Source organism: Enhydra lutris, unplaced genomic scaffold (genome assembly GCF_002288905.1).
Source record: "Enhydra lutris kenyoni isolate GAN:26980312 unplaced genomic scaffold, ASM228890v2 scaffoldscaffold21, whole genome shotgun sequence".
Lineage (NCBI taxonomy): Eukaryota > Metazoa > Chordata > Mammalia > Carnivora > Mustelidae > Enhydra > Enhydra lutris.
Genome location: NW_019154105.1, coordinates 69,267,905 through 69,295,685, shown reverse-complemented (window position 1 = coordinate 69,295,685; position 27,781 = coordinate 69,267,905). Strand labels below are relative to the sequence as shown.

The window sequence follows — 27,781 nt, the reverse complement described above, 5'->3', positions numbered from 1 at the left end:
GAGCCTGATGCGGGACTCGATCCCAGGACCCTGGGATCATGACCTGAGCCGAAGGCAGTGGCTTAACCCACTGAGCCACCCAGGTGCCCCGCAAGTTGCCTTCTTGAGAGCTTCTACCATGAATGATTACAGAATTTTCTCAAATTATCTTTTGAAAATATCTAATTAAGTCTTTTTTTTTCTACTAATATAGCTAACTAATTGATCTTCAGATGTCAAATAACCTTGAATTACTGGGATAAACCCCACTTGGTGATGGTGTACAATCCTTTTCCCCGTCACTAGATTTGATTGCCTCACATACTTTTAAAGAATTTTGCATCCATATTCATAAGAAATACTGCTCAGTTATTTTTCTTGTGTTGTCTTTGGCTTTAAGATATTGCTGACTTTATAAAATGAACTGGAAAGTGTTCAGTCCTCTATTTTCTGAACTTATGTAGGATTATTATAAGTTCATTAAATATTTCATAAAATTCACCCATGAAGCTATTGGGAAATGGGCTTTTCTTTGTGGAAAGATATTAAAATTATTAATTCAACTTCTTCACATGATAGAGGTCTATCCAGATTTACTATTTCTTCTTGAGGTAGTTTTGATAATGTCTTTATAGGAATTTATCCATTTCATGTAAGTCATCTACTTTGTTGGCATAGAGTTGTTCATAATATTTTCTTATAATTCTTCTAATATCTGTAGGGTATGTAGTGATGTCCCCCCTTTCATTCCTGATACTGAGTTTGTGCTTTCTTGGCACTCTAGGTAAAAGTTTACCAATTTTGCTAATTTTTTTTATAAGACAAACTAGGTTGCACTGAGTTTTCTATTTTATAGATTTCTAGTATATTTTGTTGCAGCTTCTTAAGGTTGGGAGCTCACTGGTTTCAGATCTCCTTTCTAACATAAGCATTTAAAAGTAAGCATTTCCCTCTAAGCATTGCTATACCTGCATCTCAAAATTTTTGGTTTGTTGTATTTTCTTTCATTCAATTCAAGATATTTTGATGTTACTGATGATTTTTTCCTTGACCCATTAGTACTTACAGTTGTGTTAATTTCCAAATATTTGTTTTATTCTGATTTTTTTTTCTGTTGCTGACTTTCAATTTAATTCCAGTCACCGGCAAATACCCTTTGTGTGATTATAATCCCTTTAAATATGTCAGGACTTGTTTCATATCCTGGTACGTGGTATACTCTAGACATTGTTCCAATTGCACTCGAAAGCAATGTGTGTGGTGCTATTACTGGATGGGGTCCACATTTGTCAGGTAAGTCAGTGGGGTTAACAGTGTTGTTCAAGTTATTGGAGTGGGTTATTGAAATATCTGAATCATAATTGTTCAATTAACCATTTCCCTTTTTATTTTTGTAAGTTTTGGCATCAAAAATTTGAGGCCTTCCATTTTTGGTGTCTACAGTGATAATGATTATGTTTTCCTGGTGTACCATCCTTTTTATCGTCATGAAATGCCCCTCTTTGTCTCTAATAATATTTATCTTAAGACTGATTCTGGAAGACTGGGTGGCTCAATCCATTGTCTGCCTTCAGCTCAGGTCATGATGCCAGCGTCCTGGGACAGAGCTCCCTCCTCAGCGGGAAGCCTGCTTCTCCCTCTGCTTATGCTTTCTCCCTCTCTCTCTCAAATAAATAATCTTTAAAAAACAAAACAAAACCCAAACCCTGATTCTGTCTGATGTGAAAATCACCTATCTCTACCGGTTATTGTTTGCTTGATAGATCTTTATAACTTTCCTATTTGTATCCTTGAATCTAAACTGAGTCTCCTATAGGGGTATCTCTTGCACCAGTCTGACCATCTCTGCTCTTCTATTGGCAGGTGTTGAGAACATTCACATTTGATTGATCAAAGGGTGGGGGGAGGGTTAGATCTGTGTGGGCTACTTGCTGTCTTCTTGTTCCTTTTACATCTTTCCTTGTGTAGCTGTTCTATCAACCTTTGAAAAGTATATTAAGATCTCTAAGATGGAATCGTCTATCTCTTCTTTCCATTTTGTCAGCTCTTGCTTCATAGATCTGTTTTTGCATGTGTTTACAACATAACTGTGTCTTCCTGATAGGGTGACCCTGTGTCACCGAGATGTTCCTCCTCCTCTTCTCCAGAAACAACCTTCGTCCAAAACTGTTTTGTCCAACACTCACACTGTGGCTCCAGCTTGTCTGGTTCCCTTCTGCATGGTGTGGTTTCCTCCCTGTACTTTGAGCCTATTTGCGCTGCTGGATTGAAGTGTGTCTCTTGCAAACAGCATATGGCTGCATCTTCTTCCTCCAGTCTGACAACCTCCGCCTCCTGAGTGGGGAGGTTTAGTCCTAGTCACATTGAAGGTAAGCACTGATAGGATCTGATTTACACCTATTTTGCTATTTGTCTATAGTCCTCATGTGCCTTTTTTTCTTCTAGTCTGCCTTTATTGGCTTCTTTTTTGGTAAACAAATGCTTTTTAATGTGATATTTTAATTCCTCTTGATTTTAAAAAACTATTTTTGGACTCATGTTCATGTTTATTTTTTTTAAAGATTTTATTTATTTGACAGAAATCACAAGTAGGCAGAGAGGCAGACAGAGGGAGAGGGGGAAGCAGGCTCCATGCCGAGCAGAGCGGCCCGATGCGGGGCTCAATCCCAGGACCCTGGGATCATGACCCGAGCCGAAGGCAGAGGCCTTAACCCACTGAGCCACCCAGGCGCCCCATCATGTTTACTTTAAACAAGTCAGCATTAATTCTGACACTCAACAGAACTTAATTCTGTTGAGCTGTGTCACCTCTGCTCCAACATGGCCCCACTGCCCCCTTCCTCCATGCATACTGCCCTATGTGTTATGTCTGTTTATTATGACCCGATGAGTGTTACCCTTGTTGCTTCCACAATCTTAGGTTTTGTAAAGTAAGTGAGACCATGAGACCCTGTTCCCTCCAGTGTGTCGGGTTCCGTGCGCGTGTCTGCAGCTTAATGCCTTCTGTTTGGATTTCTTGTAGGGCAGGGCCGCTAGCAACAACTACGTTTTTGTTACTCTGTGATATGTTTATTTTGTCTTAACCTTTGAAGGAGAATTCAATTGGATATAGAATTCTTGGCTGAGCCAGGCTTGGGGGAGGGGAACGGTCTTTTAGAATTCAAGGCCTATCATCCTTAAAACTGTTGAAGACAGGAAAAAGGGAAAGTGAGCAAGACATAAGCGGCTGTACGACGAAATGCAGGGTGTCCTCCCAGGGAACTTGGAGCCCAGAGCAAAGAAGGCTGCTCAGTGCCTATGGGCATAGCCATGCCGATGCTGAGCTGCCCGCAGTCTGTGCTGGGCACCCTCGTCCCTGGAGGGGACGTCCAGGGACCCTGGAGGGTCCCTGCCATGTCAGCCTCATGCTCTCAGTGGCTCAGACACACTGGCCATAAAGGGTAGGGAGCAAATCGGGCATAATGTTGGGGGATCCAGGTAAAAGGAACATGGGCATTTTTTATATTGTTCTTACCATTTTTCTGGGTGTTATTTCTGAAATATTTTCAAAATAAATTATGAAAAAATCAAGCCAGGACCCTCATCTTACAATGTATCTCAAAATATACTCCAAAGAACTTGGAAAAAGGTAAATATTGAGAACTAGAAGAAAATGGTATGGATATGGAAAAAAATCTGTCCAAACACAGAAATCTGTGAAGCAGAAAAAACCATAACCACAGATTTGATACATAAAAATGTTAAGCATCAGGGTGCCCGGGTGGCTCAGTGGGTTAAGCCTCTCTGCCTTCGGTTCGGGTCATGATCTCAGGGTCCTGGGATCAGGCCCCCCATCGGGCTCTCTGCTCAGCAGGGAGCCTGCTTCCCCCTCCCTCTCTGCCTTCCTCTCTGCCTACTTGTGATCTCTGTCAAATAAATAAATAAAAATCTTTTAAAAAAATGTTAAGCATCTAAAATTTTAAAAAATTAGACAATTAAATAGCAAACTGGATTAAAAATATCATTATCCTTCATCCTGAGGATTTCATATATGTGAAGGACAAATGAAGAACAGGCAATTCAGATAAGAGATGACTAAAATGAAGACACTCAAGATCACAGTCACAGGAATGAGGACACGTCCCTTCCAGAGTGGCAGAAGGGACAGTGGGATGCACAGGGTAGGATGCGCACAGGGCCATCATCCTGTCACTTCTCCATTCTGATCAACACATCTGAAAAGCATCAAGGGGGTCTCCGTGTTCCCTTGTGGAAACGTGTCCAGGGAGAGAATGCAATGAGGACCAGTGTTACGGCACAAAGCTCAGACACACTGTGGATAGTGAGGGCAAGAGCCCCCTGGGGGAGGTTGGGGGGCAATGCAGGCTGAAGAAGCAGCCAGGCCGGGCAGCCGCCTGTAAGAGGAGCCCCACATCACACACCCCAGAAATGGCATCCCAGGACGCTGAGCAGGGCAACAGAGGAAGTGTCATGAGTTCTCACCAGCATGTGGCAGGGAGTTCCACCCATGGGAATAAACCGGCTATACTGGGGGCCTCCATCCTCGGGAGGGGTAGGCTGCATCCGTGAGCTCAGTGTTCTCCCAGCCGGCACAATGGGCCTGAGGTGGGCAGCATGGGAGCAGCAGGCAAAGAATGGGGACAAGAGGCTGCGAGCGGGCTAAACAGCCATGTTGAGGGGCCGCCCGGCCAGCGGGAACAGTGCCCCCTGTGGAAATGGCAGAGCCACACCCAGGAGGTGCCACCCCAGCGTCCCCCAGAACAGGTGCTGTAGGCCCCCCACTCCCACTCAGCTGTGATGAGTCTGCACACACCGTGTCTCTCAGTCCTACTCTGAGGCCACTGCTAGAATATCCCCTTCAGCACAAAGCGAAGGAGATGGAGAACAGAGAACTGGGGTCAAGGGCGAGCAAGCTTAGTGCCAAGTTGCAAATGTCCGCCCCATGAGCCTGAGCTCACTGGGGGCTGGTGAGTAGGTGGGAGCAACAGCAGAGGGGCTAAGCCAGAGGCCCACCCAGCCCCCCGCAGGGAGGGGTCCAAGCCTGTTGGTGGCATAGGCACTCATCTCCCAAACCCATCAGCCACTCCAACAACCCCTGCGGCAAACCTGGTGAGGAAACCATTTTGTTCCAGGCCCAGAGAAGGTGCACCGTCACCAAAGCGTGGTCTGTCTGTGGCAGGCTTGGAGGGGGTCTCTGGACTTGGCCACCATGCCCAGGTCCTGTAGTGGGCCCAGCAGCCACACCATTTTGGGGAATAGGTCACTCCCACGCTGACATTGTTGAAGGACATCATTGACATGGCTGGGTTCTGACGGGTTTGATCGAATGTTCCTTTCCAGGGACCGTGGCTTGGTCTGCGTGCTGACCTGAGGTGTGCATGCTGGGATCCCCACTTACCCATGCGTCCGTGCTGAGGTGGGCTGATCAGAGAGATTCTTGCTGGGCCAACTGCCACTTCAGGCTAAGTGTGTAAAAAGAAAACAAGTCAGTTTCCAGTGCTGCCATTTCTGAGGGAGATTCTCTGTATTTCCTAAGGACACAGTGCTTAGTCTCCATCCACCGGGCAAGCTCCTGGGCTGGCTCCTGGGCAGGACATGGGCCCTATACCACTGCGTCCCGTGGCCCCAGGGAGCCCACCGCTGCCAGCACGTGGAGAGTCCACTAAGTGCTTTGACGGATTTTGAAAGAGAAAAATCAAGTCCTTGACTGACATCATAAGTTTTAAGATTTTATTTATTTTGAGAGAGAGAGAGAACACACACAAGCCAGGCTGGGGACAGGAGAGAATCTCAAGCAGGCTCCCCGCTGGGGGCAGAGCCCGACGCAGACTTGATCCCATGACCCTGAGATCATGACCTAAGCCAATACCAAGTCGGACACTTAACCAACTGAGCCCCCCAGGAGCCCCGATATCATAAATTTTAAAATCCTGATTAAATCCTCATTTTGTGCATATAATTTTGTCACCTTGAAATCTAGATGCCAAAGGGGTGAAGTGTTACCAGTCACAGGGAACCCTGCTCTGGCCATGCACCTGTCATGTTCCCCCTGGGGACGGTCCCCCTCCCTGATTCCCTGAGGGAATATCTCCTTGGTGAAGATGAGAGTGATGGGGGAGCCCTCTTCCAACCAGAGATGCTGCAAGGACAGGGGCCAAAAGCAGCCCAGTCCCCACTGTTCTGTCCCTAAACTTAGCCATCACCCCTCAGGGCCCTGATGGTGGCCCATCTTCCCAGCCCCCACCGCAGGCACATCTACCCCAGTGGTCCTTTACTCCACCATCCGGCAGCCACTCCTGGCTGCTGTGCTCTAGGGCGCCCCCCCGTGACCCCACCGCCTGGCTCATACCCACCAGCCAGACTCAACCCTGGAGGGACCGGCTGCGTCGGGTGAAGGCATTGCAAACAGTACTGCCCTGCCTGGAGGGCCGGCTCTCCATGGCCACGGACAGTGCGCTCACACCCACAACAGAGCTCCCCAGTTTGAAGCGTCTTTCCTAGCCATCTGTGGGAACGGTGGGCTGGATGCAGCTGTTCCCCCATAGGCTTGTCTGGTCCCACTCTTTCTGGGTCCTTCCCATCAGCCAGTCCTAGAAACTGCTTTATTATGCTGCTGCTATCAGAGTGAGTCCAGAGTGCCTGGCCTGTCCACCCTCCCCAGGGCTCCCCATTCCATGGCCGCCTGCTGGGTCACTGAGTCAGGGCTCCCAGATGCCCCCACTCTTGTGTGCCCCAGCAGCCTGTTGCACCTGCTCCCCTCACAGCCTCCCACAGGGATGTGCCCCTGAACCCCATTTCCATCCAGCTCTAAACAATGGACAGAAAAATTATCATCATGGAGCAAGACTGAAAACTACTGAGTTGGATTCGAGCAGGTAATTTGTCTTTTCTCACCCTAGCTTCTGCTAAAAAAAGGACTTTCATTTGTTTTAAGGACAAGGTGGTAACAGGTGAAGCCAAAATGATACAAAGACTCAGAGTGCCCAGCGTGGTGGCCGCAGCACAGACGGCCTGGCTGTGTGGGCACAGAGAGTCAGAGATACCAGGACAGGGCCGACGAGGATCCGTTTCCTGGGGCACGATGGGGTGTTACTGCCTGGGCTCAGGATGTTGGCTGCTGTGTTCAGGCGCATGCAGAACTCCAACAGCCTCTCAGAGCCCAGGGCAGAGGCCATTCTGAGCAGAGCAGGCACAGACTCGCCCTGGACCAGAGCAAGGAAGCCACGGCTCCCAAGGGAGGTGTCCCACACTAGGCTGCATGTGGGTGGCTCAAGAGCAGAGGCCTCTACGGGGCCGGCCAGGAGCTCACCAGAAAACGGAGAAGACAGGGCGTGGCCAATGCCTGTGAGGAGGAGAGCACCCCCGGGGGGGCAGGCAGTCACAGGGGGGCTCCCTGCCACCCCGCAGACCAGGCCTGGCTCAAGGGAGGGTGCAAATACAGCTTCATGCTCCCCTTCTATTTACAACTGCCTCAGCGAAGGCTTTTCCTGCAAGAAGATAAACACTCTAGAAAGATGTGCAACTCCCCAGTGTCGGGGGTTTATAGCTGTCCAAAGCTCCCTACCCAGGTATCTGCTGCTGCTGGTCCTGGAGTCATGTGACAGCAGCCCTATCCTGGCTGGGGTTCCCTGCGGGGGCTGCTGGTGCCATGTCTGTCAGCCTGCTCGCTTCTGCGTTCTTGACGGCTGGCGTGCAAGCAGGCTTTCACATTCTGCTGGCTTCCCTTATGAATTCGTGAGCCATAGACAGCTTCACTCCATGCTGGTGAGTCCCCGGCAGGAAGTTACAAGTAGGGAAGGCCCCGTCCCTGGGAGGCTCCAGCCTGCTCGCCGTCTCCGTGCAGGGCAGCGGGGGCAAGGAGGATGAGGCCCCTCCAGGACTGGTAGGGGCCAGGCCCTGGTGGCTGAGCCCCTGCTACTTGCGCAGGGTCTGTGGTGGCCGTGATATCTCCTCGGCTGTCTGCGGTGCCCTCACTCTGCTTCCCTCATGGCCATGGCCACTCACCTTGTCAAAAGCACCAGATGACAGTGCTGGCCCGCCAGAGAGAGCAATGTTCTCTCAACGCTGGAGGAAAGGGTGTGGCCCCTGCCCCTACCGGGTCTCCCAAGAGATAGTGCTCACCCTGCCCCCGCCGCGTGCACAGAGCAGCTCTGGCCAAGGCGCCCTCGTGTGCACCCAGTGTGTACCCGCTCCCAGGGTGGCCAGACTGGCCTGGCGGGGTCTACACAGTAGACAAGTCGGCTCTGTGTTCTGCTCCGGCAAAGGCTGGGCAAACCGCAGCCCAAGGCCCATCCCTGAATGCACTAGCAGCGGCTCATTTCCAGCCTGGAAGCCTGTGTCCTGGAGACCTCTGTGCAGAGCCTCTCTGTCCCCCACCCACCCTGATGGCAGCAGATGCTCCCACCGGTCTGGCACCTCACTCTGCAATTTCAAGATGGTTTCCTGTGTTCTGGTCCCTCGGCTCTAGCAGCCAGCGACCTGCGAGTCCACAGAGGCTTTCAGTCTCAATCTCCAAAACAAGGCCACATGTTGGGGAGGCTCAGGGTCCAGACTCTGGGGAGCAGAGACCAGCAGGTAGGGGGGTTGCTAGGACCCAGAGGGCGGGAAGCAGTGCATCCACAGTCTCCATCCAGGGTATGATGTGGGTTGCAGTGATGGCCCCGTGGGGCGGTGGAGGGGGGAGCACAGTCTGGCGTGAGCTAAGCACTGGGTGTCTCCTCCGTCCCAGCTCTGAATGGCTTTATCTTCCCACCTGCTCATCCTGGAATCTGGATTCTTCCCTAATATAGTTCCAGGGTGGCCCCCTTGGAAATGAGTGCTACTTCTCACTGAGCAGCCCCAACACCCACGCACGCCTCACAGGGCGACTGGGAGGCCATGAACAAGAAGCACTAGACGTTGTGCCCCTGACCCATGACGCCCCAACACCAAGGAGCCCGTGCGCACCAGACCAGGCCACTCTCCTGACCCGCTCACTCCCTCTCTGGGCAGCAGGAGCCTCCCTCTGGGGACCAGCTTCCCCTTTCTGAGCTGTGTCTGGCTGGTGGGGGGGGGGGCAGTCTGGCCCACCTCGAGCTGGGCCAGGCTTGGGCCCCAAGCTTCCTCTGCTCTGGTCTCTCTCCTGCGCTCCTCAAAACCCTCCACGTTCGTATTTGGCTGGATGGGGCTGAGCCTGATGCAGCCTCACTTCCATCTTGCCTGCCCGTCTGCTCCCTGTCCCTCAGCCAGTCCCGGCCCTGCTCCCTGAAGGGCCATCCAGGAACTATGCTACCAACCACACCCTAGCGGGCTCTCCCCTCAGCATAGCCCACGACAAGAGACCCCTCCATGATCCATCCGTTAGGCAAACGCTTATGTTCTGGGCACCAAGGAAAACCATGAAAGGATGCTGCATGGGGGACAAGCAGCCCAGGGAGGGACACGGGTACTTACTTTTCTTAGCGGGGAAGGAGTATGGTCAACCTGCATGGACTCCACTCTGTTAAGTGAACAGTGGGATACATTTAGTGGGCCTGAGGCTCGTCAGCGACATGACCGCGCTGGCTAGGACACAAACCCAGGGCCAGGGTCACGGCCAAACCCTCTTGTGCGTCGGGCTCTTCACTGAGTGCCACAGTCTGTCAGCCACACGCACATGGGAGCACTTCTCCTCTGGGCCCTGTGCCTGCTCTGGAGCCCCTGCTCCACTGCCGTCCCACGCCCCCTTCAGTCCGGACATGGACACCCATGTCCGCGCCCCTCTAACTCAGGCCAAACCTCCTGCAACGCAAGCCGGGACGTCTCGTCTAGTTTTCTGAATGCTTCCTGCCTGACCAACACACTTCACACAGACGTGCTTGGTGTTAGCCCCCAACACCTCAGCCCCACATCTGACAGGCAATATCGTCTGAGCAGCCCCGTAGGAGAAAAACGGCAGAAGAAAGGACGAAGGAAGGGTGGGGGAGTGAACCGGGCGCCCAGAGTGCTTTCAGGTGCAGCGCCCAAACTCAAGCCTGACCGTCTCAGGGAAGAGCCACAGTGAGGGGTGTGGCTCCCTCTGCCGGGATGGGTCAGGGTCCCCAGGGGTGCCATCAGCACGGCTGCAGTCTCCTGTCCTATCTCTGTCTGTGTTGGATTCGTTTCCAAGCGCCTCCCCTTGCCTGGCCATCCTGGTCCCAGATCAGCGTCCCAGGGATGACACCCACCAGCCCAGCGTGGGTGCAGGACTGCCCCCAACCAATCACTACGGCTGTGGGGATGGAGATGTGAGGGGCCAGCATGGGCTGCACACCCGATTCTGGGCTGTGCCTGTGAGGTTCCGCAGGGCACAGAGGAGCCGGAGGGGGGCAAGCTCCTGAGTCCTGAGCTGAGTATCCCCTGAGCTGTCCAGCATCAGGGCACTTGCAGGGATGGGGGGTGGAGAACTGGGGGCATGCCAGAGGAAGGGCTGTGTGACTGGTCACGTCTGTGACTCTCAGGGACCCTCAGCTGTTCCCACCAGGCACACACCTGTCAGAGGCTGACGTGTCAGGGGGCAGGAGCAGGTGTCCGTCTGGCTTTGCTGAAGGAGCTGTTGGGGGGGGGGGGGGTCTGAGCGTCAGGCCGCGTTCCCCCAACCCCGCTGCATGCCTCTTCACGTCCCTCCCTGCTCAGGCCCCATGATACTTACTTGAAACTGGAGTTTTTACTGCGCTGAAAGCTGTTTGCTGTGACAATCTCATCCTAAACAGATGGAGAGAAGGTGTGAATTAAACCCTAAACATTTACTCCCACATAAATCATCTCAGTTTGAAGCAGAAGAGGACAAACTCGGCCAAATGCTCCCTGTCCGCCTGGCCCCCCGTCCCTTGCCAGCCGCACTTTCTACCCAGAGAAGGCCCTGAGGACACGCCTGTGGCTGGCTCAGACCTGCCAGTACCCAGTGCTGGGAGCGAGCAGGCACTGGACAAGGACCTGCCAAGTGACTCAGTGACCAGGGGCTGGGGGCAGGTAGATGTCAGCATCCGCGCTGTGGGGACCTCGCACCTGCGAGGGCACTGGCTCCTGCTTACAGACTTCATAACACACGTCTGTTCGGGGCCAGCCTCCCCAGGACACAGTGTTGTCACTGAGAGCCAACCCAGCAAGTCCCCCACAGTGATCGCCGCCCTGCATGACTTCTGTTCCTCATGCACGGACGGTGGTCTGGGGGAGGGCATCCTCCCTCCAGGATGCAGGCCAAGCCAAGGACATGCACGTGAGCCAGCAGAACGAGCCCACCCCACCCCAGCCAGGCCACAAGGGCCCTACCTGAAGCAGGAGCCCAAAGAGAACAGGCAGGATCCGGACTCGCAGGGGTCAGGGGTGTGGGAGACACACAGCCTGTCATGTGCCCAAACAGAAGATGGGGATGAAGATAAGACAACCCCACAGTGGGGAAAATGACCAGGAACCTTCTAGGAATGCAAAACTGAGCAGCTAAAATGAACGTGAGGCAGAAAAGGTGTGCAGCGCAGAGCTGAGCAGAGAAGCTGGGCTGGGGGCTGCGGAGACAGGAGCACCTGAGGCAGCCCGGGAGAGACTGTGGCAGTGGACGGGTTCCCCAGAAAGAAAGCTGCTTATACACCAAGGAGAACAACCCGAGTGACCCTGCGTGGGCACACTGCCCTCTCTGCCGCTCCCCGGACTTGGACAGAGCTCGCGGGGTCTCCGAGGCTGTGCTCACCCTCTTTCCCAAGCACTGAAGGTTGTGCCAGCCCGGGGTGACCTCCGCGGAGTATATGGAGCCCAGAACACACCCTCACCCTGGTGCTCAGCCCAGACAGGCCCTCCGCTGACCCTGTGACCACCAGCTGCCCGGTGCAACCCGGCAGCCAGCATCCACCAGTAGTACGTGGGTCACTGCTGCACACGTGACCAGCTGGGTGGACAGAAGCTCCCCAGAGCCACTTACTTTAACTGAACGAGTGACCCGCAAATTGGGACTTCTGAAGAATCCCCATGTTAACACACCCAACAGAACCCTAGTCCATCTAACAGAACAGAAGGAGCTGTGGCCCATGCAGGGGCTGTGTGGATGCTGCCCTAGGGGCACTGTGGGCTCCACACTGATGGGGACACGGGCTGCCCGTATTCACCGTCACAGGTGCCATGGTTCCTGGCAGATGGGAAGCCAGCGAGCTGTGGGCGGGGGTCCAACAGGGCCTGGCTGCAGAGCCCCTCTGCCCCAGGACACACCGGGAGCCCCCTAGGTGTTTTCTGTATGTTTTCATGGCTCCTTTCCCTTCCCACTGCAGCTCCACTCTGACAGAAGCTGCTAGCAAACGCAAGTGCTCTTTCTTCCCTCCTCGGTTACAAGGTCTTACTTGGTCTCAGACAGCGGAGTGGACAGCCATCAGCCGCCCTGGGTGCGCTGGTAGGGAGGACTCACCCCTGCAGCTGTTCCATCCGCAATGCTGACCTCCGAAGGGACTCCTCCAACTTTGTGATCTAAACACAATCAGACTCCAGTTATCGGGACATGCTGACCCTCTGGGTGTCATAAGCCACGAGTCAGAACGTGAAGGACACGGCACATGGGCCCTGCGTGCAGGCTGTTAGGGCCCCCGGGAACCAGCGCTAAGAAGGGGTCTGGGCAGCCGGGCAGGTGGCCCAGACCCAGCGCTGCTTTGAGCCCTCCATCTACACTCCAGACCTGTTTTCACCTGCTCTCCCTCTGTGTGGAGAAGGGTATTGTATTTATAGGGCAAACAGGCATCTCAAACGTCCTTTTGTCAACGTCCCCCAGTGCGACCTCCTAGCAGCACTGTGTGGACAGAGCCTGAGGCATTCTAGGGACATTCACGGGTTAGTGTTGGTGTTCCACAGGGAAACTGCCCCATGACCACAGCCAGGTCCCCCAAGCAGCCACGGGCCAACCACAGATGAGAACCTGTGCAGGGGCGTGGGCCAGCAGGACAGGGGCTGGCCCTGGGGCCCCCCACCTGGGTTCACGAGGCAGCAAGTCAGGGGAGTTACCTTTTCTCGATAGAAGGCCAAGAGTCTCTTTCTGTGCTTCTCTTGAAATTCTGAAATCTGAGCAGAGAACGCATGTCAGCTGCTGGCACTGGCACAGGGCCGCAACCACACACGCTGTCCCGGGAGCCGGCAGGGGCCTTCGGTGCAGGTACAAGCACACTCCATTCCCCCACGGCCCTGCCTGCCCCCTGGCCCCTGCCACCCTGTGCCCAGGGCAGAGCTTGGTGCAGCCATATGGTGCGTGTAGTGGTGCCTGTGCGCCGTGTGGCACTCAGGGTCTTGCCATGGCAGAGGACACAACCCAGTGGGCATAGCAACGGGATCATGGGATGGCCTCCTGACCAAACAGCACCCACGGGGACTCTCTGGACGAGGCTGGCCGGGGATGGCACAGCGTGAAGTGGAGCCCAGGGACCTTGTCCAGACCCCCAGGGCCTGCTGCACCTGGGACCAGTGCCACCTCTGCTCTTCCGCTTAGAGAAAGCCCTACTTCCACATCCACAGGGGCTCCCACGAACACTGAGTCAGAAACCATGATGTGTGATTGACTTGGGGCGGAAAGAGCCACCCCACATTAAGGAAAGTTCTTGTTATTTGTTGTATTTTTCGGTTGGAGGTGGGGAGCAAGAGGACCAGCAGGGTGAGGGGGGAGAGGGAGAAGCAGGATCCCTGCTGAGCAGGGAGCCCTATGTGGGTGGTCGATCTCAGGACTCTGGGATCACGACCTGAGGCAGAGCCTTCACTGACTGAACCCCCTAGGCACCCCTAAGGGAAGTTTCCAGACAATTACGCCTCCCCTCTGGGAGCACTACACCATGACTGCTGAAACCTGATGCTGCTGCCCCGGGTAGGGTTCCTGCGGGCCTGGGATGTGAGGTCAGCATCCTCTAGGGCCAATACCTCATCAGTGCACCCCAGGACTGTGCTTAGTGGGTGGACACGAAGGGACAGCTAGCGCTGTCCCCAGGCTTGCAGGGCTAGCACAGACTGTGGGAGAAACCACGGTGGGCAGGATGGCCAGCCCACAGCAGGTGTTCAGTGCCTCCTCTACCGGCCAGGCCACCTCCACAAGATGGAGCCACTGTCAAGAGTGACCAACACCGTCTTCCTGTTCTCATCTTCCCAGGGATTCCATGCCCTCGGGGTCTGGGGGACATGTTGCGTGGGGCTCCTGCTCCACAAGACAAGGACTGATGGACACAGACTCAGCCTGGAGTGTTACTCTGTGGCGGGGGTGCCACGAGGGGCCAGCAATGTCACCCCCATGGACATCTTCTTCTTCACGAGGCCATGTCCCAGAAATGTCCCCAGTGCTCGGCCACAGCTCTCAGGCCCTATGGCTCCCTGGAGGTGGCAAGGTGGTGTGGGGCAGAAAGGAAGGGCTGGCAGGTTCTGGACCAGAGGTGGGGACTGTACACGGTGTGTAGGAGCTCTGGCAGAAGACCACCCCCCCTGCCTGTTTGCTTGGTCTCACTCCTTGACTGGTTCTGTGCCCGCGGCAGGAAGAGGGTGTCGCACACCAATCCCTCAACCTCGTGTCCTGGTGTAGGGTCCACTCTGAGAAACAGAAAGCAGGAACATCTGGAAGTAACCACAGGACAGCCTACCTGGAGCGTCTGGGAGCAGGGCTGTGCCCACACCGGTCTGTAGGGCCTTGACCTCAGAAGCCCTTGGGTTCCACCGGGCCTGCAGGCAGGCTCGTGGCTATTCGTAAATGAGTACAGGCAGAGAACAAGCATGCCGGCCTCCATGGCTGGCACAGACAGACAAGGTAGAGAGGCCGCAAGAGAGACCATGGGCTAAGCTGAGCTGGGGAGAGCGGCCTGTGGACCAGATACCAAGCCCCTAGGGGCCTGGAGCAAGTCCAAGGGCAGCATGGATCCCCAGAGCCGTAGGCTGCCCACCTGTACCAGGCAGGGGCCAGCCTCTGGGACTCCGGTGTGTCCAGCTCCTCAGGCTGAGCTGCTGTGGCCTTGACCCAGGCAGAGAATGTGGACACCAGCAAAACAAAATGTAAAAGGGCCATGAACCTCCTCTGGTAGGAGTGCCCTCCTGGACGGAGGGGGCACCTGTCTTGTGAGATTTTTATGAAGTGCAGAGGCTAAGGAAGCCAAGAGCAGGAGCTGAGCATGTCCATGTCCTCTGTACTGGTCCCTGTGACAGGCTGGGGAGGCTGCAGGACTGCTCGAGACGCCTGCTACCCAGCGGGTCCATCCCCCTGGAGAGGGAGCCACATGTCCACACTCTGAGCAGCCGAAGCAGGCTAGCCCTGCCTCAGGGAAAGGAAGAGTTTCTGCTTCTTTGCAGCTGGATCAGGAAGGGCAACCTCCTGGCCGCTTCTGTGGACCCACCTGCCATGGGTCTACCGTCGTTGGGGCCCATGCCACGGCTTGAGGATGGCCTCATACTCTTAAAGTTACTGTTGATACGGCTTTGCCCTGTCAGTGCTAACCCCCACTAGAAATTAATGTCAAGAGGAATTTGACACATATCTGTTCCTTCAAGAATAGCAAGCCCAGTGTATTAATGTGCGTAATGATGCCACATTGTGTTGTGTGGCCTCTGCAAACTCCACTTCACACCCAGACAGGCGGCCACTTGGCCATGGGATGTGTGGCCCAGAGGAGTGAGGGAGGTCCCTTGGCAGTTGCCTCTGCAGCCTCCCCCGACCCAGCTCTGCACAGGCGAATGCTCTAGAGATGCCACGTCCTTGGCAAGACTCTTCCAAGCACAGGACTGCCCATGGTTCTGAGCACCATGAGCTGGAGGACCGCCCAAGCTCTGGAACACAGCCGGCTTCTGGGACATCTGTGTGTGGCTACAGGGCTACGTGTAGATGGGATGGCTGTGACACCGTGGGACTTCTGGCCGCGTCACAGCTGGAAAGCGGCCATGGGAAATAGGGGGTGGGGAGGTCTCACTGGCGCAGGTGGGTCCAAGCATGCAAGCTGCCCCAGGGAAGGTCCTGGCTGGAAGTGGCTCCTGGCTGGTGCCCCACTCAGCCTCCTGCCCCAGAAGGTAGGTAGGAGGCAGCCCACAGGGGCTTCATGTTAACAGAACAGGGAGAAGCAGGATGGCTGGGGCTGGAGGGCTCCCTTCTCTCCCAAGCAGCTCCCTGGACAGAATGGTGGCCCGCACATTGTCTAGTGATTGTGGGAGGCCAGGCTTCTGGGGTGGGACATGGGGTGAGCATGGGGTCACACTAGAGGGAGGAGGAGAGGCAAGGGAGACATGGGGGGCGAGGCAGGTGTGGACAGCGGAGCAGGACTGGGAGGAAGAAAGGCACCCTGGGAGCCAGGGGAAAGCATGTCTGCGTGGACCATGACCCTTGGAAAGGACCTGCAGCCTTGATCTGTGGCCCTTTCAAGCCCGAACTCTCAGGTCTGCCCCAGATCATGAGGCTCAAAGGACAGCGATGTCCCCGTACACAGCAAAGGCATAGCACAAACAACAGAACACAGCTGACCGACGGCTTTGTCGCACTGAAGGCAGAAAACCCCTGGAGGGGCTGCTCTCCAGAGCCTGTAACACCCATATCTTCCAAGGTCATCACAGCCCCGAATCTCTGCTGTGGCTGGGTCAGGCTGAGGACATGGCACCACATACAGAGCTCACCTGGCAGGTCTCTCTTGAGTACTTCTTACACAGGCCGTCTATGCCCATGAACAGCGCCTGGATGTCTGCGTCAGTCTGAAAGGGAAGGAAAGCCATAGAGAACCTGAGGACAAAACTGTACCTCTATATCCAGAACTAGCCACAGAAGACACAAACCATCTCCAGGGGGCCTGCAGAGGCGCCCATGTCCCAGCTGCCAGCAGCTGTTTGTCAGTCCAAGGGCTGAAAGGTGGTGCTATGGGGCCCTGGGACCCGCCTGGGGTGCAGAGTAGCCTCAGTCATATCATCTGTGACGTTAGACATACCCTTCCTTGGAAGGGTACCCCCAAAGCCAGGCTTTCACGGAGGAGGCACATGGAACTCAGAAGGAAAAAAGCAGAGGAATTCAGCTTTCAACCAATCACAAGTACTTGAAAGTTACTTAAAAACATAAGGGCTTAAGAAACAGTGTCTGCCTGCTGCTGGCCCCCAATGCGGACCTGCCTTCTGCCTGGATCACAATGGCATAAAGCCCGTCCTGCCACAGGAGTCTGGGAGGAATGGCTATCAACCACACGGAACAGTACGGACACACGCCAGACCGAAAAGGTGCGGAAGAGTCTTGCTCGACCTCCCTGTCTGGTCTTTGGTCTAGACTGTAAGCAAGTCATGAGTGTCAGGATGGCAGATGGCAGTTTGGGGGCCATCTGTGCCCCCAAACTCCACTAAAACAATAGTGGAACTAAATTAGGTCAGTGTTAGAAACTGGGGATTGTACCTTGAAGGGCCAGGGCCTTCTGGCGGGGAATGCGGAGGGGCCAGGAGCAGGTCTGGCTTTGGGAGATGAGGGTCTGGTGTGGCGTCGGGACAGCCAGGGGCCCCGCACAATACAGCCTGGGGGCCAGCCATGGGGGGGCATGGCCCACAGACAGGACCCAGGGCCTCTAGGTTCATGGGAGCCCTGCCCTGCGCTGGCTAGACCTGACAGCCCTGTACGTGGCCGGACCCTCTGAGCAAGGCCAGCAGGAAGGGTGCCTTCCCAAAGGGCCATGCGGAGTGCCCCCAAAACAGCATGGCCAAGCCTGGTGCTCAGGAAGTGGGGACCACGCCTGTCTAGAAAGACACACTGCACATACACAGACAACCCCGGACTAGACAAACAGCTCCATGGACCAGAAATGCAAACACCTGGGAATGCCATCACTGATCTGTTAGGACCCACTGCCTTCTGGGAGAGGAGTCAATCACTCTGCACGTAGCAGAGTCCCTGAATGGCACAGGAGGCTGTGGGGACAGAGGAACCAGTGGTTCTCCAGTCTCACAAAGGCCCCCACTGCCCAGGATGAGGGATCTCTGTGAAGCCAAGCAGGACAACTCTGCAGACACCCGTCATCACACACAGGATAGCTATGCTGTGAAAGGAGACAGACAAAGAAGGAATAGGATCAAAGCACCAAAAAAAACGTGAATGTCCATTAAAGAATTCTAAGATCAGTGAAAATATGCTTCAAAATGGAGGCAAAAAAGGAGGTCCTTTTCAGACAAACAAAAACCAGAGAATCTGTCACCAACAGAAGGCACTGCCTTCAGGTAGGAAATGGTTCCTTGGTGGGAGCAGGGGGTTCAGAAGCCAGTAAGGAGCACGAGAGAAGGGGAATGTGGGGTAACCCCAGACCAGAATGGTGACCACACACTAGCCGCCCTGCTGGGCTCCATGCAGACACAATGAAAACATGCACCAACACTGTAGAAGATACAAAACAGTGGGCCAGGGGCAGAAGTGTCTGACACCCTTGCGTGAGCAGGAAGATATACTGCACCTTAGACTTCAGAACGTCAAGGCCACGGCGCGATCTCTGGAGTCACAGAAATGAACCCTGTCTCGGTCCGAGTGGCGGATATGTTCAGGTCACAAACAATTCCTGGAGCCACTTGTATCTGTGTGCTTTTCTGTATTAGACTTCAATAAAAGTCAATGAAAAATAACTAAAAATCCCCGAATATTTCTATGTCAATATACTTTCAGAAAACACACAGATCATGAAAATAACCAAGCAGAAATTTCAAATTATTTCAAAGTGAAAGACAATAAAAATATAAAATAGCCAACACATACAACGCAGGCAAGGGGAAACAGAGGGGCACCCTAACCGTGTAGCATAAATGCCAGAAGGGAAGTGGACAGAAGCACCCATCTTATAGAACAGACTAAATCCAAAGGAGAAAAAAAGGAAATTAATAAGAATGCAGCTAAGAACAAATGTAAAGTGCAGATAAACACTAGTTCTCTGAGAACACTGACAAAAAGTCAATAAAACCAGGTAAGACTTTTGAAGAATAAGAGAGGACACAACAACTATTATCACAACGACAAAGGAGCATCACCACAGATCTCACAGACACTGAAAATACAGGTGACCGCAGACACACTGATGATGAGAAACTTGAAAATTCACATGAAGCGCACACACCCCTAGAGAAAGCCACTCACTTAAGCTGACCCAAGAATTAGAAACTCTGAAGAATCCCATATCTAATTAAAAAAATTAAAACTCTAGTTAAAAACCTCCCCACAAAAAGCCTTCTAGGATCAGAGAGTGTCAGGTATGAATTCTGGCATACATGCTCTGAATGACTCCAGTCTTAAAAAAATTTTTTTTGCCAGAGAAAAGAAAAATGAAAGAATTTCTAACTCCTTTTATTAAGTCAGCAAAACCCTGATTCACCAAAACATGAAAAGGGCTTGAAAGAAAGGAGACTTACAGGGCACTTCTCACACAAATGGAGGTGCACAGCCCCCAGTTCCCTCTGCGTATACTGCTTCACAACCAAGTTACAGGTTTAAAATTCTACTGTGGGTGCAGGGGCACATGTCCAAGTTCTGGTTTTGTTCAGGTCATGAGCTTGAGCTCCACATCAGGCCCCAAGCTCTACATGGAGTCTGCTTGAGACTTTCTCTCTCTTCCTCTGTCCCTCCCTCTACTCAGATGTGCACACACGCTCTCTCTGTCTCTATAAAGTGATAAATAAAATCTTTTAAAATGTGGGTTTAAAATTCTAAAAATAAATGCAATTTACATCACAAAATAAAATAGAAAAATCAAATGATAACCTTGACATTTATAGAAAAACCACTTGGTAGAATCCAACACTGCTCATGATAAAAAAACTCAGCAATAAACCCAGGTGCACATGACGACTTGAACTGCTAGAAGCTCAATTCTGAAATGAGGAAGAGACAAAGGACACCTGCTTTCACTACTGTGTCTCCTCATAGCCTGTGCGATGAGGAATAGAAGGCAGAGAGAAAGAAAGGGAGGAATGACATGGAGATTAAACGTTTAGAGATGTCACGGTTGTGCATAGAGAGAGTCCAGAAAAAGCTTGATGTCAGCCAACAGCAGTAACTACATTTAGCATGGTCACCAGATAAAAGCTATTAAACAAGATCAACTGGTATGTATACACCAGCAATAAAGAGACAACATTTTAAGAAATGAGTACAGCAGCAACCCAACTCATCATACCTGAGGGCAAAGCTAACAGTGAGGCACTCAGCCTCCGTGCAGAAAACCATCACTGAGATGAGAGCATATCGAAGAAAATGGACGTGTGCCAGCCTTGTGGACTAGGGAGTCCACATTGTAGAGACGTCAATTTTATTGACATTACTGATGATGGGCAAACCCAACAGACCTTGTGTGCATGGAAACTGACAAAAGAAATTGATTCCCAAAGTTACATGGCATGCAAAGACTAACTTAGGCTAATTGTACTACAGACAGCTCCCAACCTCAGTGGCTTAAGGGGGACAATTCCCACCTGCACATTAGCAGAAGGCTGGGCTTGATAAATGGCCTTCCACTTGGGGCCCAGCAGCTCTGCCTTGTTGGGTCACCAGCATCCACTTGGCTGAGCTGGGGGGCTTTCTGGGACATTTTCTTGTGGGCCAGGCCTGGAGTGGCATTGCTCATAGGAAGCAGGTGGGGAGACAGAGTCTAGCTGGGGGCTCAGAAAGAAGGGCAGCAGGGCCAAGGACAGCTCCCAGCCAGGCCAGTCTGCTGTTCTAATTTCTCTCTTCCCTTACACAGAAAAGTCACCATCCCCCAAAAACCCCATCTCTCAGTTCATAACAAACCCAGGTCCTCGCTGGCAAGTGGTCCTGTCCTCTAGGTTCTGATCTGGGCTGCAGCCTAGGGAGTAGGCCCATCCCCACCGTAAGCAATCTTGGGCCTGGGGCCTAGGGCAGGACAACAGAATCTACCCCTCAAAGGTCGGTGGAAGACAAGGAACATAGCAGTCATGGAGATCCTGTGGGTGGGTGTCCTGGGCCTCCTGCCCTGGGGCCATCTTCATCTTCATCAGACAGGCCTCTGCTGCCTAGGGGAACCTCTAGTCTAGCCAGCTCCAGTCCCCAGTTCTGCCCACTGGGGGTTCTTCCTCGTCCCCTGGTTCCCCAGGTTTGTAAGTGAAGCGGGCATGAGGATGAATGCCTTGAGCACTCGTGGCTTCCAGATCCCAGACACCACTGGCTTCTCCAGGGCCCAGGCCTCCCTGCGGCACCGCCCCTCCTGCCCGGACATCACTGGCTTCTCTGGGGCCCAGGCCTCCCTGCAGCAGCCATCCCTCTCCACCTCTGCTGGAGAACCAGTGAACTGCAGTCTAATGGCAACCCCCTTCTTGTCCACACATCCTTCTGCTCTGCACTCTGCTTTCCCCAGAGGCTCCATCCCACACACCTGCCTGCCTCCCAGATTCCCACAGGCCCAGCTTCCGTCTGCACTGTTCCCTCGCCACGTGCCAGCTGACAGAGAAGGTGGTGTACTATTCTGTGTGTGTGACAGTGATGGTCCTTTTCCATGACAAACTAGCAAATACGCATGGTGCCCCGTGTGTGGAGCAGAAGAAGCAGGCCCCGGGAAATCAGCTTCGCCTGTTACAGCGTGTTTGGTTCTAACAACAAAAAACCCAGTCAGAGCAGGAGCCATCAGGGCATGGCATTCAGCAAGGATGTGTTGTTTGGTGGAACTTATTTCCCTTATGCGTACACACACTGTGCCATGATATCAGGTGTCCTTCCTGCTACAGGTCAAGGAAGTCATGGTCACACAGAGCCGTATGCAGGGACCTAAAGGCAGTGGAGAAGGGAGAAGGTGGAACAGCCCGGCCCCAGGAGCAGTGGCAGGTTAGTCACGGGCCAGGGGACCAGGTGTCCACCACAAGCCAGGCCACAGAGCCACGGGCATGAGGAGACAAGGGTTTTACTCCTGGGAAGTTGGGGCACATGACCCGTGCTTGCAGATCCCTCTGGCTCCAGGAAGCAGGAGGGAAAGCAGGAAGAATGGCTCTTAGGTGTCATGGCAGAAGGTGCTCACGTGGCTCGTGGAAAACAGAGGAGAGGCGTCCTGGAGAGACTGCTGGAAGTGCCCATAGAAAGCAGATGTGCGGAGTAGTGTCAGGACCGTGAATGACTTCCCTCTCTCACACACACAGAGAACAAAGAAGATATACTTTTTCAAGTATGTGTAGAACATTAACAATTGCCATGTAGTAAGCCACAATGAAAATCCTGACAACGAAGAAAACTAACTATATGGCCATGTTCTCTGGTCATAAAGACATAAAATTAAAAATTTTCCACAAAAATGATAGAGGAGATAAAATCTAACCTCTTAGAAATTAAGGAACATTCTCCTGAATAATTTTTTTAAAGATTTTTATTCATTTGAGAGGGAGAGAGAGAGCACAAGCAGGGGGAGTGGCAGACTGAGAAGCAGGCTCCCCACTGAGCAGGGAGCCGGACACGGGGCTCGATCCCAGGACCCCAGGATCATCACCCTAGATGCTCAACCATCTGAGCCATTTAGGCACCCCTCTCCTGAATAATTCTCGAGTCAAAAAAGAAGTTAAAAGAGAGATTAAAGACTATCTAGAGGGGTGCCTGGGTGGCTCAGTGGGTTAATGCTGTGCCTTCAGCTCAGGTCGGGATCTCAGGGTCCTGGGATCAATCCCGACATTGGGCTCTCTGCTCAGCAGGGAGCCTGCTTCCCCGTCTCTCTCTGCCTGCCTCTCTGCCTACTTGTGATCTCTCTCTCTGTGTCAAATAAATAAAATCTTAAAAAAAAAAGACTATCTAGAAATGATAAAAGCGATGCACAAGGTGATGTACAACAGAAGGAAACAGATTGCCCTGAACACACTTACTAGAAAAGAAAAGAAATAAATGAACAGAGCGTCGGGCCCAGGAGGGCAGGGGAATGCCAGGGCGCCCCTCCTTCAGAGTCAAGCCTGACCAGCAGTGCTCTGTGGCCGAGGGTTTAAATGGTACGTTTCTTAAGGGAAATAAGGTGCTTTCTATTAAGTTTAAACACTTAAATCTGTGCCCTTATTTTTCCACTCCTAGGAATTTATGCTACAGAAATATGGTAAAAAAAATGTTCACAGTAAGACTGAAACAGAGAAAAACTACCTCCTCCCCTGGAAAACAGCAAAATACTGTGCAGTCTTTCCAAAGTGCGGGTGTGCCAAAAATACCAAGTCAACTGAGAAAACACCATTTTGTAGAAAGAAGTCACAGTAACACACAGTGCAGGAACTATACTCCTGCTTGTGGACATCTGTGGGAGACAGGATTTTTCTCCATTATGATTTTCTGTATCTTTTAAGTCTTGTGTGACTTTGTATTGTATTTGTAATCAGCAAAAAATGATTGTTACAGATGAAAACATCAGATCAAATAAGTATCTTAGAACCTAAGTATAAAGAGAATAATTATTTGTAACTAAGTTTACAGCAAACAGGTGAAATGTAAGTATTTCATAGAGAGAACAGGCAGACTTTGTTTTAAGCCTACTGCAACAGTAAGCACCCCTAAACTTACTTTCCTCCAACCCTCTTAATCAGCTATGATCTCCAGGGAAACTCGATCACCTTCTTAAAGAGCTTGTCTTGTGCTGAAGAAACCTATTCAACTCATCTTTACTTCCCAGAACACAGCACACAAACTCACAGAGGAAAAAAATCTATGGTTAAGAAAGTTGTGTGAGGTATTCAAAACCAAATCCTAATTGCACTTTACTCAGAAATCTTGTAAGATCTTCTAATTAATCTAGCAAAATGAGAGAAAATTTTAGACCCCACCAAATGACTGAAAACTGAATCTCAAATTTAAAAAAACACCGATTAATATTTAGATAATACATATTTCAACTTACATGTTTTGAAAGGAAAACTGTGCGACAAGGGACTTTGCAAATCAAGCACTCGTTTTTGCCACCTAAAAGAAACACAAACTTTAGTATATTATAGTGAGTAGTGCTTCTGAATATAAGTGCACACTTCAAATTACACTATTTCTTAAAAAATATACAGGATTAGAATACTTACATTTTCCACGCTCAGACAATGAAAAGACTGCATGTTGACAGAGTTGAAAAGATTTATTCAGTAATCCATTTTTCCTATTCTGCCAATATGCCCCAAAATAGTAATTATGAAGATCAACAATATTCAAACTTAACTCCATCTCAGATTTTCTTACAGTGAGACTCTGTAGTGATACCTTAATTTAAAATGTTTAATTATTCAAAATGAAAATAGCTCCTTGCATGCCATCCAAGAGATAAGTAAAAGCTCTGTTCAGCCACCCCCCACCCCCGCCCGCCCCCTCCAGCCTCACCTCGACAGCACCTGAGTCAGTTCCCAGGAGTGCACTCTGGGGTATCTGTTGGGCTGCTGGGCCCATAAGGCGGCGCCTGGCCTGAAAGCACAGGCTAACTCCCCACCTGCTCTTCTCCAGGGTCTCTGACCCAGACCCACCTACTGCACCACCTTCATCTCCACGACGCTCCTGTCATCCCCTGGAGAAACTGCTCCTCCGTGTGGCTGGCTGCTAAGGGTAGCCCTGCATTGCCTCACCTGCCCCCATGCGGCACGAGAGCACCCAGTGTCATTGGAAAACTTCAGTGGGGGCAGTAGGGCCCCTCATCCTGGGCTTTGCCCCATCCCCACACATCTGAGCTTCCCATTCTCACAAGCCAGCTTGGACCCCAGAGCCGGCCAGTCAATACTGAATCCTTGTCCTTCCAAGCAGCCACCCAGCCTGAACCCCGGCCTCTCTGTCTCCCCCTCTTCTGGTCCAGTACAGCTAAGAACCAGGGGGAAAAGGTCACTTAACTGGGAAGTGGATTCACAGACTTGATTCCAGCACTGCCGAACCTGCGACATTGCTGAGCAACCCTCCATTTTTCTTGGGTGTTCTCCTGCCAGTTCCCTATGGCGGGTATTCAAACAGGCCCCCGTTTGCTCTTTACTGAGCAAAGAGTCATGAACTTCCTCAATCTCCCTGCCTCTCCTCCACTCACCACAGAACAACTCAACTCCCTCTGCTCTCTTCCTCTGTCTCATCTCATCTCATCCCTACAGCATGTGCAATGGGGTCCTTGTGTAGAAAGACCTGTTCCCTCCCAACAGCCTCTGGAGTTGTCCCCTTGTCTCCAGTCCTACAAACACATTCAAGTGGCCCTCTTCTGAAAGCACCCACCCTCAGCAGTGTGTTCCCGCCATCTGCGTCTCTCTGGGGATTACGGAGCCAGGAGATCCCTTGGAGCACTGCTACTGCCAGAAGCCACGGAGTCAGAGATGAACAGAGCTGGCTCCTAAAAATCCACGGGTTGCGTTGAGGGGGGAAAGTAAGAGACTTGACAAAGAGAGGATCCGTCTGCAGCTGATGGGCAGGCAAACTGACACAAACAGTGCTTACAAACCTATCAAACATAAGCACTCCAGTAAAAGGTGTGAAGGGGCCCAAATGAGTGGTTGGCAAAAGCGCAGACTGCTGCTAATGTATGAGACAAAAATGCCAGTCATCCATGCTGGGGACAGGGAGCAGCCAGCTTTCTGGGGTGCCTGGTCCTAAGTGCTGGTTCTATCACAAATGCCCCACAGCAGCACCTCCGCCCTTCTGGATATCCCAAAGGAAAACAATACACAAGTGAATGAGTGGTGTTTCACAGCAAAATACTAGAAAACATGCAGAGCTCTTAGGAGTGGATCCGTTAAAGACATCATGGTATGGCAACTAAATGCAGCCTTAAAACTGATGACACAGACTTACTTTAACGTGAAAGGAGGTCCATGGCCTATTAAACTCAGGTAACTAACCGGTATATACACAGTCCCATTTTTGTTGTAGAGATCTTTATCTGTACGAGAAAATCTGCAAGAATGTATACCAAAGTGTAGGGAGGGCTTATCCCTGAGTAACGATCATTAAACACCTAACGAGCTGTGGTCAGTGCTCCACCCAGAGCCCTCAAGCCCTTCTATTGCTTTTTGTGTGTCCCAGCATCAGTGGCTTTTTGGAGGAACGAACTTGGGCTACTGGAACGTGCTTCAAGAGCCAAAGGTGCGTGGGAATCGCCTGCCCAAGGTCCAGAACCAGTCTGCAAAACCGTGAACACAGGTCTGTCTGCATTGTTCTCACCCAAGCTAACCCATGCCACTAACTCCTGTGGGAGGTTCCAATTCTGACTCTGCCCTGGGATGCCAAGTCCACAAACTCTGCTTTCTTTTCCCCACAGCCTCCTCCTACCTTGGCCTATCTTAAGGAATGCTCTTCCCAGGTGAAGCCATGCCCTAACCTTCGCCCTCTCCTCACCCAGGACCTTCAATTATTATCTATATGCCAATTCCCCAACCTATTCCTGTCTTGACTCCCAGACCTGTATACTCAGCTGCCTCCCCAGTGTCTCCCCTTGAATGCTCTCAAAGAACCTCAGTGTCCAGTGTGGGCCCCAGAGCATCATCCCTGGACACAGAAGGAGCTCCTACAGCACAGAGATCCTCCTACTGAGTGTTCAGATCAGTCAGGTGAGCTACACTGATGGACATCAGGACAGTGGTGACCTCTGAGGAGGCTACTGCTGTATTCTGGGAGCTGGTTTCACAGGTAAATTCACTCCGGGAAAACTCATTGTGCTTTGCATTCACGCACTTTTTCTTTTTTATACTTCAAAGAGAACATCTCATAAAAAGAAAAATACACCCGTGATCAGGTCTCCTGCTTCAAACAATGGTCCCCTCCTGGCCAGGGCCCCCTGCAGGCATGCTTTGGCCTACCTGGCTCCCAGCTCTCCTACAGCCCCCCGAGGTCCACGGACCTGTCCACACTTCCTTTTCCCTAGGGACCCTGCCACCCCGCTGCACCCTTGCGTGAGGCCAGGTGAGGACGCGCCCCCTGGGCCCTGCCCTGGTCCTTCCGAGCATCCTCGTCCCAGGGTCTAAGTTCACGCTGCCTTCCAAAAGTTCAGCGCGTGCCACATCCCTGGCGCTAAGATGACCAAGGCATTCTGCCAGCCCCGCGGCCCCTCGCCAGCTATGGCTCCGTCCCTGCGCCCGAGGTGGGTGGACGCAGGCCCCGCCGGGCGCCCCTGCCCAGCCCAGCCAGCCCTCACCTTCACCCAGGCAGACGTCGCAGTACACGTGGCCGCAGTTGGTCAGGCTGAAGCACGACGTGCGGTGCGGCGGCTGGAAGCAGCGATTACAGAACACCCAGCTGGCCATGCCGGACGCGGCGTCCACCAGCCGCAGCAGCCCAGGCCCAGACGCAGCGCACGCGCAGCCCGGAAGCAGCCTCTGGAGCTTCTGCACCTGCGCAGACTGGAGCTGGTCAGCCGCGCCTGCGCACCGGAGAGCACCGCCACTCCCGCCAAAACCTGAGTTGGAAGGTACCAACCGGATGGGGCGGGGTGTGTGTGTGCTGTGAATAAGATTCTTCTCCCCTCAGGCTGTTCAGGCTGTTCAGGCTGCTTGTGCCGAGGAGCGACACGCACACCAGAGCCGGGTCTCCCTCATTCCATCATTGCAACCCTTGGGGACTCGTCTGTGGGCAGCGTGTCGTCGTCCAGGCTGACTTGGGCACGCCGGGAAGGCACAGACGCAGAGCTGGGTGGCGCACTCTCTGCCTCCGGAAGCCGCGGTGAGCTGCGCAGGGGTCAGACGAAGTGGAGGGCTTGGGGGCACGGACGTGACCGCTGGGGGACAGTGTGGGCCCTAGGCACCCTCCGTAATGGAGATGGGGAGCAGGGCCTGGACACTGGGCTGACCCGAGAAGCCAGGGGTCCTGGGTAGACTGAGGTGAGGGAGCCAGGAGGACAGAGCAGACCCAGCGGGGTAGGCGGGTGGACTGGACTGGGCAGGACGGTTTGCCATTTGCAGCATTTGGTAGAGGCGG

General features: G+C 52.8%; 1 protein-coding gene across 1 annotated transcript in view; it reads right to left on the bottom strand.

Moving 5' to 3' along the window:
• The window catches only part of LOC111148889 (ring finger protein 212), a 33,688-nt gene extending 6,577 nt beyond the window's left edge, over window positions 1-27,111 (bottom strand). The window contains exons 1-9 of the mRNA XM_022505672.1: window positions 27,003-27,111; window positions 23,763-23,824; window positions 16,570-16,644; window positions 12,955-13,011; window positions 12,368-12,426; window positions 10,628-10,680; window positions 10,468-10,528; window positions 9,412-9,457; window positions 5,378-5,441 (exon numbers count right to left, since the gene is read on the bottom strand). Coding sequence (XP_022361380.1) covers window positions 5,378-5,441; window positions 9,412-9,457; window positions 10,468-10,528; window positions 10,628-10,680; window positions 12,368-12,426; window positions 12,955-13,011; window positions 16,570-16,644; window positions 23,763-23,824; window positions 27,003-27,111 — 586 coding nt within the window. The remainder of the gene's footprint in view (window positions 1-5,377; window positions 5,442-9,411; window positions 9,458-10,467; window positions 10,529-10,627; window positions 10,681-12,367; window positions 12,427-12,954; window positions 13,012-16,569; window positions 16,645-23,762; window positions 23,825-27,002) is intronic.
• Window positions 27,112-27,781: the final 670 nt, after the last annotated feature.